The sequence below is a fragment of the Saccopteryx leptura genome, chromosome 9, assembly GCF_036850995.1.
Source record: "Saccopteryx leptura isolate mSacLep1 chromosome 9, mSacLep1_pri_phased_curated, whole genome shotgun sequence".
Lineage (NCBI taxonomy): Eukaryota > Metazoa > Chordata > Mammalia > Chiroptera > Emballonuridae > Saccopteryx > Saccopteryx leptura.
The window spans coordinates 45816874-45834213 of NC_089511.1; the positions used below are offsets into that span (position 1 = coordinate 45816874).

A 17340-nucleotide genomic window follows, 5' to 3' on the forward strand; every position below is an offset into this window, starting at 1 on the left:
CCCAAGCGCCGAAATCGGGTCAGGGCGGTGCAAGAGGAAGCTAAGAAAAGAGCATGCGCTGTGTGACCTGCTCAGGCTGTCCACCCCTATTACCACGCCCCATGGTCAATAGAACTTGTCAGGCAATCAGCATCAGACCCAGACCGAAGGAAAGATAAGTCTTTTAATAGAAAAACACATGGGTAACTGTAGCAACACAATCTCTCGCGATCTAAATGGAGCGCTGGACTTCAGTTCTTCACCTTGGGGGGCGGCCTGAGAGAGGAAGGAGATGAGGGGTGTGAGAACTTGTCACTATTTTAGGGGCACTCCTAACAAGTAGTGACCTTTGTGGCTCTTGGTAGAGGGATCTTTGTGGCTCTGTCCTGGCCGAGTACTGGGTCCCCTGCTCACCTGTACACACCCACGACAACAGCATGGTCTCTTTCATATGGTTCTAGAGTCAATTGCTCCTGGGGCTTCATGTTCTCCTGTTGCATCTTTTTTACTTCAGAGGCAAACACTGCCTCAGCAGAGGCTGTGGAGTCAATGCAGTTGGCCTGCAAAAGAGGATTTGAAACTGCAAGAAGGCTTTGGGCTATTTAAACCTTTTTGTGTTAAGTCAGAGTACTTTATTTTATTGGAAATGGTGAAGCTCAAGTTTTGGAAATTTTCAATTTGGTCTAAATTTAGAACAGGTAGGCTTCAACAGACTCCTATTTATTTAAAAGCCAGTATTTAAATTTTATAATCAAGAGACCCCCCCCCCCCATTTCCTCTTTAACAACAATAATGCAGCTGAGAATATGAAAACAAATGTAGTAAAAGGCTAAGAAAATAGTGAATCTGGCTGAGGGGACACATGGCAGGGTTCCGTTTTTCAAAATAAAATTTTTTAAAATGCATCTAGCACTTAAATAGTATTTACACCAGGCTTTGTTTTAAATATCACATATATATTTATAAATTTAATCCTTACACAGACACTAAAAAAACAGGACTAATATTTCTATTTTACAAATGAAGAAACAACACACAGGTTAAGTAACTTGCTCAAAGTCAGCAAGCTGGAATTCAAACTCAGATTGTCAGACGTATTATGTACTTAACCACTATATTCTATTGCCTCTAAATCCAAAGCTGCTAGGCCCTGGCAGGTTGGCTCAGTGGTAGAGCATCAGCCTGGCATGTGGAAGTCCTGGGTTTGATTTCCAGTTAGGGCAAATAGGAGAGGCGCCCATCTGCTTCTCCACCCTTCCCCCCCCCTTCCCCTCCCACAGCCAAGGCTCCATTGGAGCAAAGTTGGTGCAGGCACTGAGGATGGCTCCATGGCCTCTGCCTCAGGAACTAGAATGGCTCTGGTTACAATGTAGCAATGCCCCAGATGGACAGATCACTGTCCCATGGTGGGCATGCCGAGTGGATCCCGGTCGGGCACACGTGGGAGTCTATCTCTCTGCCTCCCTGCTTCTCACTTCAGAAAAAAAGAAAAAAAAATCCAAAGCTGCTAGTTTTGCAGACATTATTCATTTTGTGCTATCTGGGGCCAAGGGATGGCTTGTAGCAGCGATTCTCAACCTGTGGGCCGCGACCCCAGCGGGGGTCAAATGACCAAAACACAGGGGTCGCCTAAAGCCATCAGAAAATACATATTTATTATACATTTTTAAATAAAATATGTATTTCCGATGGCTTTAGGCGACCCCTGTATTTTGGTCGTACGACCCCCACCGGGTTCGCGACCCACAGGTTGAGAACCTCTGGCTTGTAGGGATCTGGGAAGGGATAAAGTCTGACAATACACTAACTAGATTAGGGGTGATGAAGTCTCCCTTGTTTTGACTTGCTGCTTGACAGTTCATGATAGAGAAGATATTAGCACCCCATCTTAGATTCCTCTAAGCCCCACACCTTAATGGAAATCACAAAGTGTCCTCCATTACGTAGAAAGGTATGGGCATTCAGGGCTACAATCCGTGTCTGGTCTGGCTGGGCCACGTCGGCAAAGATCACATCCACCATTGCTAGGGATAAAGAAGTGGCTGTTAAAAGCTGGGTCTACTGGGCCCTGGCCGGTTGGCTCAGTGGTAGAGCATTGGCCTGGCGTGCAGAAGTCCCGGGTTCGATTCCCGGCCAGGGCACACAGGAGAAACGCCCATCTGCTTCTCCACCCCTCCCCCTCTCCTTCCTCTCTGTCTCTCTCTTCCCCTTACGCAGCCGAGGCTCCATTGGAGTAAAGATGGCCTGGGCGCTGGGGATGGCTCCTTGGCCTCTGCCCCAGGCGCTAGAGTGGCTCTGGTACTGACAAGCCCCAGAGGGGCAGGGCGTCACCCCCTGGTGGGCAGGGCGTGCCCCCTGGTGGGTGTGCTGGGTGGATCCCGGTGGGGCGCATGCGGGAGTCTGTCTGACTGTCTCTCCCAGTTTCCAGCTTCAGAGAAATACAAAAAAAAAAAAAAAAAAAAAGCTGGGTCTACTGAATCTTCCCAGTTCCTCCCATGGGGTCTGCAGATTCCTGGCAGTGTATTGTTCTCTGCCTCTAGTCTCAGTTTCCTCCACTGATCCCCCTCCCTTCAAGTTGCATCCAAGATGGGTCTAAAACCCAGTCACACTATTCATTCATGCTTCTTATAAACCATGGTTGCCACCTACTCTGTGGCCAGCCCAGGGCTGGGTATGTGGACAGAGAGATGAGTCTGACCTGGACCCTGTCCTTAAAACTCTCCTGGGTTAGGGTGGGAGGGGGAGGACAGACACATCATCAAAAAGGCAAGTAGGGCCCTGGCCGGTTGGCTCAGTGGTAGAGCGTCGGCCTGGCATGCAGAAGTCCTGGGTTCGATTCCCGGCCAGGGCACATAGGGGAGGCACCCATCTGCTTCTCCACCCCTCCCCCTCTCCTTCCTCTCTGTCTCTCTCTTCCCATCCTGCAGCCGAGGCTCCATTGGAGCAAAGATGGCCTGGGCGCTGGGGATGGCTCCTTGGCCTCTGCCCCAGGTGCTAGAGTGGCTCTGGTCGCAACAGAGCGTCGCCCCCTGGTGGGCGTGCCGGGTGGATCCCGGTCAGGCGCATGCGGGAGTCTGTCTGACTGTCTCTCCCCATTTCCAGCTTCAGAAAAATACAAAAAACAAAAAAAACAAACAAAAAAAGGCAAGTAGTGGTAAGCACCTAAAGGCAAGAGCATCTGCAGGACTGTCAGATACAAACAAGTCACAGGACAAAGAGTATGGTATAAGTGCATGGAAAACTCACAGAAAGAAAAACTAGCAGAATGCAAAATAATATTTTTTTTTACAGGGACAGAGAGAGAGATAAACAGGGACAGACAGACAGGAACGAAGAGAGATGAGAAGCATCAATCATCAGTTTTTCGTTGCGAGACCTTAGTTGTTCATTGATTGCTTTCTCATATGTGCCTTGACCGTGGGCCTTCAGCAGACTGGGTAACCCCTTGCTCGAGCCAGCAACCTTGGGTCCAAGCTGGTGAGCTTTTGCTCAAACCAGATGAGCCCGCACTCAAGCTGGCAACCTCAGGGTCTCGAACCTGGGTCCTCGGCATCCCAGTCCGACGCTCTATACACTGTGCCACCGCCTGGTCAGGCCAAAATAATATTTTTAAGGTAATGTAATTAAAAAAAAAAATGGAAATATAGTATAATGAAACTGACTTTTAGGCCCTAGCCGATTAGCTAAGTCAATTAAGAGCATTGTCCCAAAACAAGAAGGTTGCAGGTTCGATCCCAGCCAGGACACATGCGGGAAGCAACCAGAGAATGCATGACTGAGTGGAACAAATGAATGCTTCCCTTCCCCCTCTCTCCTCTCTCCCTTCCTCTCTGTCTCTCTAAAAATCAATAAAAATTAAGCCCTTGCTGGATAGCTCGGTTGGTTGGAGCATTGTCCCAGATCACAGAGATTGCTGGTTTGATACTTGGTCAGGGCACATATAGGAGCAGCTCAATGTTCCTATCTCTCTACCTGTCTCTCTCTGGGAAAAAGAAAAAAAAAATCGGGAATAAACCCCATCAAATTATTCAAATACTTTTAACATTTTGCTTCTGAATTAAAAAATAATAATAAATCAAAGTCACTGATATACACAATGGGCTCCTCTGGGCCAGGCCACACTCAGTTTGTGCCTTCTGGGTCATGATCTCACCAATGATGATGAGGACCTCTGAAGGAAGTTTTCATACATATGCTGGGGCAGTGTAAAAGTACCCTATTTTAGAGGGAGGCAGGAAGTACGGGGCAGCCTAGGGAGAGAAGCAAAAGATGACAGGAGAGGAGGCTGGCCCTCTAACGGTACCAGAACCACCATCAAGCAGAACCACCATCTTCACAACCTCAGCTGGTTTCCCCCCACCCTTTACATCCCTGTACTGAAGAGGCCTGCTCATCCACTCCAATTCCAAACAAATCTGGGCTCTAGCCTCTTCCAGGAAACCTGGAATGGCCTGTCCTACCCCACCTGGGTCAACCCCCAGATCCCTCACCAATGAGCATGCGGTATTTGTGCGGGTGCCGAGCATCTTCAATAACAGGAATAATGTTGGTCCTCTTCTTGGCCAAGTTAATGAGGTCACGGCCAGAGCGGTGGGAGAACTCAACTGCATAGACTAGACCGTCCTAAAATAAATCAAATAAAAATAATAATACTATTTCTCATGTATAGAGCACCTACTTTAGGCCCAGACACAGCATGCAGCTTCTCTTTAAACATGCAAATCAAAACCCTAGCATTTAACAACTATTTTATTATTATTATGTCCATTTTTTAGATGAATAAACTGAGGTTCAGAGACATGAAGTCACTGGCCAAGGGTTATTCATTCCCACTCCGCCTGATCTAAAAGCCCAGGCCCCCAATACAGGCTTAAAACCAGGAAGCTAGGGCATATAGATGAAGCCATAACAGCTAAGACTACTTGCAATGGGCTAGACATTGCTCTAAGCACTTTACAGGAATTGACTCATTTATATTCACAATAACTCTATTTTCAGAGGGGTAAACTGAAGCTCAGTGAGATTAAACACTTTACTGAAAGCCATGTCATTGTTCAATGCCCACACCAGAGCCGGGATTTCCAGTCTAGTTATGTAGATGAGCTAGGGTCATGAAGTGAGATGCACAGGTGCCCTCTAAACAGGGAGCCTGCACAGCCACGCCGGCCCAGACACTGAGATCTCCTGTTGTTTCAAGAGAGGAATCAGATCATATTTTGGGGACAAACATTTTTTTCTTTCTTTTTTTTTGACAGAGAGAGAGAGAGAGAAAGGGACAGAGAGGGGCAAACACACAGGAAGGGAGATGAGAAGCATCAATTCTTCATTGTGGAGCCTGACCAGGCGGTGGCGCAGTGGATAGAGCATTGGACTGGGATGCGGAGGACACAGGTTCGAGACCCTGAGGTCACCAGCTTGAGCGCGGGCTCATCTGGTTTGAGCAAAAAGCTCACCAGCTTGGACCCAAGGTCACTGGCTCGAGCAAGGGGTCACTCGGTCTGCTGAAGGCCCGCAGTCAAGGCACATATAAGAAAGCAATCAATGAACAACTAAGGTGTCACAACGAAAAACTAATGACTGATGCTTCTCATCTCTCTCCAATCCTGTCTGTCTGTCCCTGTCTATCCCTCTCTCTGACTCAAAAAAAAAAAAACTTCATTGTGACACCTTAGTTGTTCATTGATTGCTTTCTCATATGTGCCTTGGGGGGGGGGGGGCACGCTACAACAGACCAAGTGGCCCCTTGCTCGAGCCAGCGACCTTGTGCTCCATCTAGTGGGCCTTGCTCAAAGCAGATAAGCCCGCACTCAAGCCAGAGACCTCGGAGTCTCGAACCTGGGTCCTCCACATCCCAGTACGATGTTCTAACCACTGTGAACCGCCTGGTTAGGCAACATTTTTTCAAAGGGCAGTCAAATCTAGTCTGGTATCTATACACTCAGTTCTGGGTCTGGCTAAAAATGGTCACTTGATACCCCTGCCCCTGCCCTCTGGGCCAAGAATTCAGGAATGAAACTGAATGAGGCTTTGGAGATCAGGAAGTTCAAGCTGCTCCTTTTACTCACAGACACTCTGAGAGGGGAGGGCCAGCCTCCAAGCCAGGCAGTTCAGGGAAGCAGCCAGGCCTCTGATTCCAGGTTGGCAGAGAAGGTGGTCTTTCTCTCCCTCCCACTTCACCATCATCCCTTACTCGTATGCAACCCCCACACCTCCACCTACTCACCGGACCTACAATGTCAGACACATGGGAGACGGTGGTGCCTGAGGCAGCCCCCAGGTACAACACTTTGGCCCCTGGCTTGATGTGAATCTGGTCCACACCGCCCAGGATCGCTGCTGCCAGCTTGGAGCGGAAGGGGTTCCAGGCACGGTATTCAATTTTGTCATCTCCCTCCTGGACCGGGAGAGATGGGGATGGGAGTCAGTGCCAGATTCTTCTGCAAGTCCCCACTGCCCTTAACACCAGTACCCTCAAAGGAACTCAATCATTGTATAAGAAACAAATGTGGGTACATATCAATGACCATCACAGATGCAGTGTTTACCCTCTCATGGAAGTTAATGACTCAGGGAAAAGGGGCAGAGATAGACAATAAACACAGAGACAAGAGCACAACAGATAATGGCAAGATTTATGCATTCATTCCACAAACATTTGTGGTGCCAGCACATGCTGTGAGCAGATCCAATAGTAGCCCTGGGGACACACAATGAATGAGACAAAGACCCCTGCCCTTAAAGAGTAAGCATGAGGCCCTGGCCAGCTGGCTCAGGGTAGAGTGTCAGCCCGGTGCATGGAAGTCCTGGGTTCGATTCCCGGTCAGGGCACACAGGAGAAGCGCCCATCTGCTTTTCCACCCTTCTGCCTCTCCTTTCTCTCTGTCTCTCTTCCCCTTCCACAGCCAAGGCTCTATTGGAGCAAAGTTGGCCCGGGCACTGAGGACGGTTCCATGGCCTCTGCCTCAGGCACTAGAATGGCGCCAGCCGCAACAGAGCAATGCCCCAGATGGGCCGAGCATCACCCCTTGGTGGGCACGCTGGGTGGATCTGGGTTGGGCACATGTGGGAGTCTGACTGCCTCCCCACTTCTAACTTTGGAAAAATTCAAAAAAAAAAAAAAAGAGTAAGCATGCACTGAACTAACTCACATATGACATAGCCAGTGACAGGTGCTAAGGAGAAAGAACAGGAAAGTAGATGTAAAGTACAGGGACCAGGGTCAGGTGAAAATGAGAACGGTGGCCAGGGAAGAGCCAAGAAGCAGATCTGAAAGAGGTGAGGGGCCATTCAAGCTATCTGGGGGGAAAGTCATTCCAGGCAGCAAGAAAGACAACAGAAAGGTTCTGAGGCAGGAGTAGGCCTGGCCATTAAGAAAATGACATGCGATCTCATTCCCTTCCTGTCTCTCTCTCTCTTTCTCTCTAAAAAAAGAATGAAAGAAAATGACATGGGAAGCCCTGGCTGGGTAGCTCATTTGCTTGGAGCAGTGTCCCGATGTGCCACGGTGCAGGTTCAATCTTTGGATGGGGCACATACAAGAATCAACCAATGAGTGGAAAAATAAATGGAACAAAGCAACGTTGCCCTCTTGCTCTTTCCCCCCTCTTTCCCTCCCTTCCTCTCTCTCTCTCAAATCAATAAATTTAAAAACATTAAAAAAGAAAATGATAAGTGATAATAGGGCAGGGGACTGGTGGTAAGGATTGTTTTTGCCAGACAGTGTGGTGCAGGGTGGCCTTTGAGAAAGACAGGGTGACACCTGCCCAGAGAAGCTGGTGATGAGAGCAAACCAGTCACACACACAGCTGGAAGAATATTCTAGGCAGAGGGAACAGCATGGTCAGTGTGGCCTGGAAGAGAGTCGGGGTGACAGTGGAAGGAGGTAATGCCAGGAAGTGGGAAGGGGAAGATAAAAATGTGTAGTGCAGGCCCTGGCCGGTTGGCTCAGCGGTGGAGCGTAGGCCTGGTGTGCGGGGGACCCGGGTTCCATTCCCGGCCAGGGCACATAGGAGAAGCGCCCATCTGCTTCTCCACCCCCCCCCTCCTTCCTCTCTGTCTCTCTCTTCCCCTCCCGCAGCCAAGGCTCCATTGGAGCAAAGATGGCCCGGGCGCTGGGGATGGCTCCTTGGCCTCTGCCCCAGGCGCTAGAGTGGCTCTGATCGTGGCAGAGCGACGCCCCAGAGGGGCAGAGCATCGCCCCCTGGTGGGCAGAGCATTGCCCCTGGTGGGCGTGCTGGGTGGATCCCAGTCGGGCGCATGCGGGAGTCTGTCTGACTGTCTCTCCCCGTTTCCAGCTTCAGAAAAATACAAAAAAAAAAAAAAAAAATGTGTAGTGCGCCTGACCAGGCGGTGGTGCAGTGGATAGAACATCAGACTGGGACGTAGAGGACCCAGGTTCAAAACCCTGAGGTCACCAGCTTGAGCACGAGCTCATCTGGTTTGAGCAAGGCTCACCAGCTTGAGCCCAAGGTCACTGGCTTGAGCAAGGGGTCACTTGCTCTGCTGTAGCCCCCCGCTCAAGTCACATATGAGAAAGCAATCAATGAACAACTAAGGTGCTGCAACGAAGAACTGATGCTTCTCATCTCTCCCTTTCTGTCTGTCTGTCCCTGTCTCTGTCACACACACACACACACAAAAAGTATAGCGCCTTCCAGCCTGCCCTTGAAACATTAACCTGAAGTCACAGAAGGCATTTGGGGAGGAGAGTGCACAATCTGAATTATGTATTAAGATGATCCCACCCCCTCCCACAGCTGTCTATAGGACACATGCTAGAGGCAGGTAGACCAGACTGCTGGTTACAACATCAGCTAGAGCCCTGGTAGCTTTGAGAGGAGCATAGGTCTCACCGAAATTGAGACTCTCTTCTCTCCATAAACTGATTCTCCAGGGACCAGATTCTTAGTGACTAGTGCATCTTCCTTTCCTCGACAAATGAAGACACCTGAGTGAGGGGAGGAGAGCAGTGGTGAGGACTCTGGGCCCCACCCCACCCTCAGCAGATTCCCTGCCTTCTTCACTCACCCTCATGCCGGTGAGGCTCCACCATCACATTCTTCCCTGATTGATTTCCTCTTTTTCCTCCTCGACCACGACCCCGGTTGCCACCAGACTGGAACCCACCACCTACAATGGAGAGACACAGTGAGAGAAGGACAACCCATATTTCTTCCCTCTCCACTCCCCAAGCCCAGGGAAAGACTTCTCCATCACACCACCCGAACCTCACTCACCTCTTCCTCCTCCTCCTCCTCCTCCTCCTCCTCGTCCACGGCCTCTGAAGCCTCCACCACGACCTCGGCCCCCACCAAATCCTCCTCGGCCTCCGCCTCGACCACCTCGGTCACCAAAGCCTCCTCGGCCACCTCGGTCACCGAAGCCTCCTCGGCCACCTCGGTCACCAAAGCCCCCTCGGCCACTGAAGCCACCCCCACGGGGGCTGAAACCTATGGTGGAAATAGAAATCAGGGAAACAAAGCTTGAAATGTTACTCCTACAACTCACAGTTCTACTCAGGAAAGAAAATGGGGAAATATCAGGAGGCTTATCCACAAGTGTCCACAGCAGCAGAAAAATCAGGACTATCTCAAATGCCCACCAGCACAATTGACCAAAACAAGGGGAATATTCACGATCAAAATGAAAAGGACTTGCCAAAGACAGCTAAATCTTAGAATCAAAATATTAAGTGACAAAGAAGTCCAAAGAAACCATATTCAACATAGTATCTTTTATAAAGTTCGGCAAAAACTGAAATGAAACAATGCTATGTTGTGGTGATATATGTGGTAATCCATGTCCCACCCTCACCCCCAAAAGAGGCAAGGGAATGATTAAAGTATAAAACTTACATGCTGGGTTATGGTAGGGGGAAATTATGGGGTTAGAATAGGGGAGGAACGTGTAGGTAGATATGTTACTGTCAGTATTCCGTTCTTCTTGGTTGGATGGTGGATTCATAGACTTCATTCTATTGTCAGTAGAAATTAGTCTGCAGAACACTGTGTGTATGTGTACACATGTGCACCAAGGCAATAGGGTCCCCCAGACCGTGGCAACATGTTCCTATCTTCCTACGCCTGACCTTGTGTGTGGAACAAAAGCCCCAACACCCAAACAGAGGGCAGCTTGCATGATGTCTTTTCTGTTAAATGATCTGCTCTCAAGATTGTAGAAGTCTCTGCCAGCTCAGGTTAAAAAAGTAAAAGGGAAAAAAATTGTGCTTTATGGATGGGCAACAGTTCATAAGCAGCTTAGGGCTTGTCAGCAAGACTGAAAGTGTAAGAAAAAAAAAGATTCAGAGACTTCACTTTCATCACTTCAGGATAGTGCAAACATTCTTCACTTCACTGAGCACAAAACAATATTGAAGCAGAGAGAATTCTCCTGATACTAACAGATTCAGAATTTGACTTTTGACAGTTTCAAAAGCTTTTCAGTAACAGTCAGAAAAATCCTAAGTTATAAAACAATAGTGTGAAAATCAGTGCTGATTTAAAATGATCTCACCTGGCCCTAGCTGGTTATGTCAGTTGGTTAAGAGTGTTGTCCCAAAACGGCAAGGTTGCAGGTTTGATCCTTGGTCAGGGAATATGTGTGAAGCAACCAATGAATGTACAACTGAATGGAACAACAAATAAATGCTTCCCTTCCCCCGCCCTTCCTCTGTCTCTCTAAAAATCAATTAATTAAAAAAAAAAATTAAACCCTGGCCAAACAGCTCAGTTTGTTGGAGTGTTGTCTGGAAGTGTAGAGGTTGCCAGTTCAATCCCCGGTCAGGGCACATACAGAAACAGCTTGATGTTCCTATCTCTCTGTCTCTCTCTCCCTGCCTCTCTCTAAAATAAATAAAATGATCTGACTTGATATAAACTATTCAATAGCAAACTTGCTAAAGTTTTTATAAAGGTTAGATTCACATCCTATGAAATCTATATGCATCTTAATGGCCTGAAAAATTAACATATACAACTTTTTAATAGCTATTCCTATTACTATTGGTTGAGTTTTATATGTGCCCTGACCCGGGATCGAACCTATAACCTTGGTGTATGAGAAGGACGCTCCAAAAGAGTTACCCGTAATAATTAAGTTTCAACAAAGTTACTTGTAATAATCAAGTTTTGAAACTCCTACACATAACCAAGAGCTTTTTACATTTTCTCTTTCCCTCACTCTACAGACTACTGTCCATGTAGCAGCTAGAGATGCCCTTTTAAAAACAGGTCATCAGCCTGACCAGGTGGTGGCGCAGTGGATAGAGCATTGGACTGGGATGCGGAAGACCCTGGTTTGAGACCCCAAGGTCGCCAGCTTGAGTGCGGGCTCATCTGGTTTGAGCAAAAAGCTCACCAGCTTGGACACAAGGTTGTTGGCTTGAGCAAGGGGTTACTCGGTCTGCTGAAGGCCCACGGTCAAGGCACGTATGAGAAGGCAATCAATGAACAATTAAGGTATTGCAATGTGCAACGAAAAACTAATGATGCTTCTCATCTCTCCGTTCCTGTCTGTCTGTCCCTGTCTATCCCTCTCTCTGACTCTCTCTCTGTCTCTGTAAAAAAAAAAAAAAAATCAGGTCATCAGGCCTGACCAGGTGATGGCACAATGGATAGAACATTGGCCTGGAGCAGAGGACCCATGTTCAAAACCCTGAGGTCACTGGCTTGAGAGAGGGATCACCAGCTTTAGCATGGGAACATGCACATGACTCCATGGTTGCTGGCTTGAAGCCCAAGGTCGCTGGCTTGAGCAAGGGGACACTGGCTGGGCTGGATACAAGAAAGCAATCAATGAACAACTAAGGTGCCGCAATGAAGAACTGATGCTTCTCATCTCCCTCCCTCCCTGTCTGCCTGTCCCTGTCTCTCTCTCTCTCTCTCTCTCTCTCTCTCTCTCTCTCTATGTCGCTAAAAAACAAAACAAACATCAGATCTCATCAATCCCCTTCCCAAACCCCTTCAGTGATATTTCATCATATTCAAATGAAATAGTTTCTTTCTCTGGCTCCCAAAGCCCTAAAGCATTGGGTATCACCTTTGGCTAATTCTTGGAATCTGGACATTTTGATTTAATTGTCTGGGGGCCTGGGAGTGAGGAACTTTTAAAAGTTTCTCAGGTTATCCTAACGTATAGCCCAAATTGAGTCCCACCATCATAGGGCTCCACCTTCTGCAGACTTTTCTGACCTCACTCTCTTTATACCGGGCCACACACTTTTCCCACCCAAGAACAATTTCATTCTCCAGCTTCTCAACCTTTAACACCTGCTGTTCCCACTGCCAGGATCCTATGGACATCTGCTTGGCTCACCAACTCCTTTGCTGCATGCAGGTCTCTGATTAAAATTTTCTTCCTCAAAAGGGCCTTCTCTGGCTATCCTACCTTTAACCCACTTTCTTTTACCTCCTATCAATTACTATCCATGGCATTTTTATTTTTACTTTTTTTTTTAGTAAGAGGGAAGGCAGAGACAGACTCCTGTGTGTGCTCAGACTGGGATCCACCCAGCAAGCTCGCTAGGGAGCGATACTCTGCCTATCTTGTGCCATTGCTCAGCAACAAAGCCATTTTTTAGCACCTGAGACAGAGGCCACGGAGCCATCCTCAGCACCCAAGGCCAATTCACTTCAACCAATGGAGCCATGGCTACGGGAGGGGAAGAAAGGAGGGGCGAGGAGAAAGGAAAAGGGGAGGGGTGTAGAAGCAGATGGGCGCTTCTTCTGTGTGCCTTGATTGGGAATTGAACCCGGGACATCCACATGTTGGGCCAACACTCTACCACTGAGCCAAATGGCCAGGGCCTACCCATGATATTTTTAACATTATTACTGCTACCTCTCCCATTAGAATCAAGCTCCAAAAGGACAGGGATGTTTGTTTTGGTCACCACTGCATCCCTAGCACTTTGCACAACACTTGACACGAAGTATGGGCTCAAGAAATATTAAGTACACTGTCTGCTGATGACTCTCAAACCTCTGGCTTCTACCTCATGGAGAAAGTAGCCACTCTTCATGCAAGAAATAGGTGATCAGATGGTAATCAGTCCTGGTACCTCTCCTCAAGCAGTTCATGTACCCCATACAAAAATATGGCCGTACCATTAGCAACTCTAGAGAGGAAAGTCTGTGAAAGTCTTGAAAACATCTCTAAGTCAGAGATATGAAGATATGACAGTGCCCACCTCATAGACTTAAAAAGATTAAATAACTTAATACAAAGCACTTAATATGCCGACTGCAGAGTTTGAGTATTATTCCAACTCAACGCAATGAGTCCTGCCTCCTACTTAGGGGAGAAACCAGTAGGTCTAAGAGACTCTCAACCAGGCTTGAAAGAACAGAGACTTGGAAAGCAGAGGCATGGCACAGTATACAGGGGGCACAAGAGTAAATTTTCAGTCCCAGATACTCAAAACCTATCTTAATCCATGTACGTCCTGGGGCTCCTCAGAAAAACACAGGTTCTCATACACTTCTAGAAGTTATGGGAGGGGTGATCCACAGACCTCCTAGGTTTAAAACTGCTTTCTTCCTACAGCCTTCCCCATCTCGAAAGTGGCAACTCTGTCCTTCCGGCCACACACACCAAAACCCTTAGTTAACTGACTCCTCTCTCTCACACCCACATACAAGCTATTGGCTGTCTTTTTTTTTTTAATTATTATTGATTTTAAAGAGGAGATAGAGATAGAGAAAGAGAGAGATAGAGACAAGTGGGGAGGAGCTGGAAGCATCAACTCCCATATGTCCCTTGACCAGGCAAACCCAGGACTTCAAACCGGGGACTGCACCACCACAGGTCAGGCCAGCTCTGTCTTTAAAATCTATTCCCAAATTGTAACAATATCAGCCAAGTTGACTGCTCCTGCTCTGGTCCAAGCCACATAATCTCCTGGTAGATTACAGCACCATTAACTTCCTGCTGATGTGCTCACTTCCACTCTTGCTCCCCTAAAGTCTTTTACATATAGAAGAGGATCCTTTTAAAAAATGTCAGTCAAGTCTGAATGACATCACACCCCTGCTCAGAATCTCCAAGGCTTCCTTTCTCACTCAGACTAAAAACCCCACTTAAGATTCAGCTGACTCCTGAGAACGTCTACAACTTCATATCCTAATACAATGAGGGGAAGGCTTGGGAGGAATGTGCACCCTCCATTCTTGGAAGAATCAGACTATAGGATGCCTGTAGGCATGCCAGAGTCTCAGTGGGAGATACACAGCCTAGCACCTCCCACCCCACTCCATCAGCAGATCCCCAAACGCGAAGGAGAACTTGGAAAGGGGCACAAATCCCCCTCACTAGATAACCTCATCTCTCCACAGGCTGGGGTGGAGGAACCCTGTGCTAGAAAACAGATGCTTTTCTCCCCAGTGGGAAATTTCCCCAATTCCAGTGGAGCAAGTCAGAAGGAGGGGCACAGCCTGATTTAGGAAGAGCTGAGCCACCAGGGATAGGGATCCTAATTTTTTTCCTTGAGAAGAAATATAGAACAATTTGGGTCAAGCACTATGCTATTTTGAGATGTAATCGATACATAATATTGTGTAAGTTAAAAATGTACAACTTGTTAGGGCCCTGGCCAGTTGGCTCAGTGGTAGAGCGTCGGCCTGGCATGCAGGAGTCCCGGGTTCGATTCCCGGCTAGGGCACACAGGAGAAGCGCCCATCTGCTTCTCCACCCCTCCCCCTCTCCTTCCTCTCTGTTTCTCTCTTCCCCTCCCACAGCCAAGGCTCCATTGGAGCACAGTTGGCCCGGGTGCTGAGGATGGCTCTGTGACCTCTGCCTCAGGCGCTAGAATGGCCCTGGTTGCAACAGAGCAACACCCCAGATGGGCAAACTGTCGCCCCCTGTTGGGCATGCCAGGTGGATCCTGGTGGGGCGCATGCGGGAGTCTGTCTGACTGCCTCCCCGTTTCCAACTTCAGAAAAATACACACACAAAAAAATAATAAAAATAAAATGTACAACTTGTTGATTTGATACACTTATATACTGCAAAGTGATTATCACCCAGTGTTATTTTTTCTTAACATGATCTTACTAAATTGTAACTGGGTGCCATTTTATTGATGAGAAAACTGAAGCTCTGAGAGGTAAAGCCAGGGGTCCCCAAACTTTTTACACAGGGGGCCAGTTCATTGTCCCTCAGACCATTGGAGAGCTGGACTATAAAAAAAATCTATGAACAAATTCCTATGCACACTGCACATATCTTATTTTAAAGTAAAAAAACAAAAAGGGAACAAATACAATATTTAAAATAAAGAACAAGTAAATTTAAATCAACAAACTGACCGGTATTTCAATGGGAACTATGCTCCTTTCACTGACCACCAATGAAAGAGGTGCCCCTTCCGAAAGTGCGGCTGGGGCCGGATAAATGGCCTCAGGGGGCCGCATGCGGCCCGCGGGCCATAGTTTGGGGTCCCCTGGGTAAAGCCATTTGCCCAAGGTCACACAGTAAGTTAAGAAGCAGAGCCAGGATGGAAACTTTCAACTGAGGTCCTTCTGCTGTCAAAGCCAGGGCTTTCAGCATTGCACCATCAGGGAGGTTCGGTGGGTTCATCAGAATCTGGAGGAAAACCGAATGCCCTATGACTACCTCCCTCCCCACGCTAATCCTATCCTCGGTTTGTTAAGTTTCATCTCACCGTGGACTTAAGAATTACCAGGACAACGATCTCCACTTTATCCTCCGAGACTCCCACCCTTGGGAGAGTAGAGAGCGGGAAAGTGAGCCAGAGGGCCACATATAATGAAGCCGGGAGTCCTCACCCTCTCCGATAGCAGCTGGGTCGCCTGCCAAGGGGACAGGGGTAGCAGCGGCAAGAGGGGAGGCAAACGCGGGGCCTCCTAGACTCAGCTCCTGGAGACTCGACACCTCAGAACCAAGAGAGATCTCCCAAACCCACGCCCAGAGAGCCACGACCCCAGATGCCTGGACTCAAACTCTGTGTCAGTAACGTCGACTGCTGCTCCGGTTGAATATACAAGAACCTAACGAAGACCTCAAAGAGACGAACGCCAGTTCAGGAAACCCCCAACCCCAGGCCAAAGACACTCAACAAACAACTGTGACCTCCGATGTCAGTCATAAACTCCCAGACCTGAACCCTAGGTTCAGGATCGATCACAGGACGGAACCAAAACCCTCTCTACACGACACCGAACCAGGACCCCCTCCACACACCGGACCAGGCTCTCAGAATCGCCGCCTTCGAACCAAGTCCCCCACACCCCAATTCCTGCCGGACGCCAGTTCCTTTCCCCGACCCCAACATCGCCCTGCACCTGGCTTCATGGCGAGCGCGGAGCTGCACGGTTCTGATTTCGGCTGCGTCCAGAATCCCAGAAGTCTGGGGCTTTCGCACGTGGAAAGGAGCGCACGCGCGCGGAGGCGTACAGCGTGTGACGCAACCGCGTAGTCCCCGCCCCTTGGGGTACCGGCGCTGCCGGGATCCTGCGCTCTGGAGTCGGGGATTCCTGAGCTCCAGGCGTCGTACCCGCGCTCCGGGAAACCTTTGCTAGAGCAGCGATCTCTACCATATGCTCCCAGTTTCCACTTTTACCTGTGCGAGCACCGCAGTAATCAGGGCTCATCTTTAGGCTTTCGCTTGGGCAGTGCCCTATGCCCCTCTTCTCTAGTTTTAGTTAACTCTCTAAGGTATACTCTACTCCCTGGCCCATTTCCACCCCCAAGGACCGATACTGGACTCCCATTCAAACCTTAGAAAAGGCCCTGGCCGGTTGGCTCAGCGGTAGAGCGTCGGCCTGGCGTGCGGGGGACCCGGGTTCGATTCCTGGCCAGGGCACATAGGAGAAGCGCCCATTTGCTTCTCCACCCCCCGCCCCCTCCTTCCTCTCTGTGTCTTTCTTCTCCTCCCGCAGCCAAGGCTCCATTGGAGCAAAGATGGCCCGGGCACTGGGGATGGCTCCTTGGCCTCTGCCCCAGGCGCTAGAGTGGCTCTGGTCGCGGCAGAGCGACACCCCTGAGGGGCAGAGCACCCCCCCCCTGAGGGGCAGAGCATCGCCCCCTGGTGGGCAGAGCGTCGCCCCTGGTGGGCGTGCCGGGTGGAACCCGGTCGGGCGCATGCGGGAGTCTGTCTGACTGTCTCTCCCCGTTTCCAGCTTCAGAAAAATACAAAAAAAAACAACAAACAAACCTTAGAAAAGCATTTAGTGTGCATCTGTCTATACCAGACACTGTTCTAGGTTCTGGGGATACAGCAGTGAATAAGACACACAAATCCCCACCCTCTTGGAACTCATTTTCTAATGGGTAAACAGACACCAAATAGATTAGTAAAATATGTTGACTGTTAGAAGGCAATAAATAGGTGCTTTGGCGAAATAG

General features: G+C 48.9%; 1 protein-coding gene across 1 annotated transcript; it reads right to left on the reverse strand.

Annotated features, from left to right (window-relative positions):
- Positions 1 to 149: 149 nt before the first annotated feature.
- On the reverse strand, positions 150 to 16402 carry FBL (fibrillarin). Its single transcript, XM_066348514.1, has 9 exons — positions 16278 to 16402; positions 9216 to 9428; positions 9007 to 9108; positions 8832 to 8926; positions 6203 to 6373; positions 4470 to 4602; positions 1891 to 2003; positions 394 to 539; positions 150 to 255 (listed from the first exon to the last, which is right to left on the reverse strand). The coding sequence occupies exons 1-9, from the start codon at positions 16285 to 16287 to the stop codon at positions 231 to 233; spliced, it is 1008 nt and encodes a 335-aa protein (XP_066204611.1). The 5' UTR covers positions 16288 to 16402; the 3' UTR covers positions 150 to 230.
- Between the last annotated feature and the right edge of the window lie 938 nt (positions 16403 to 17340).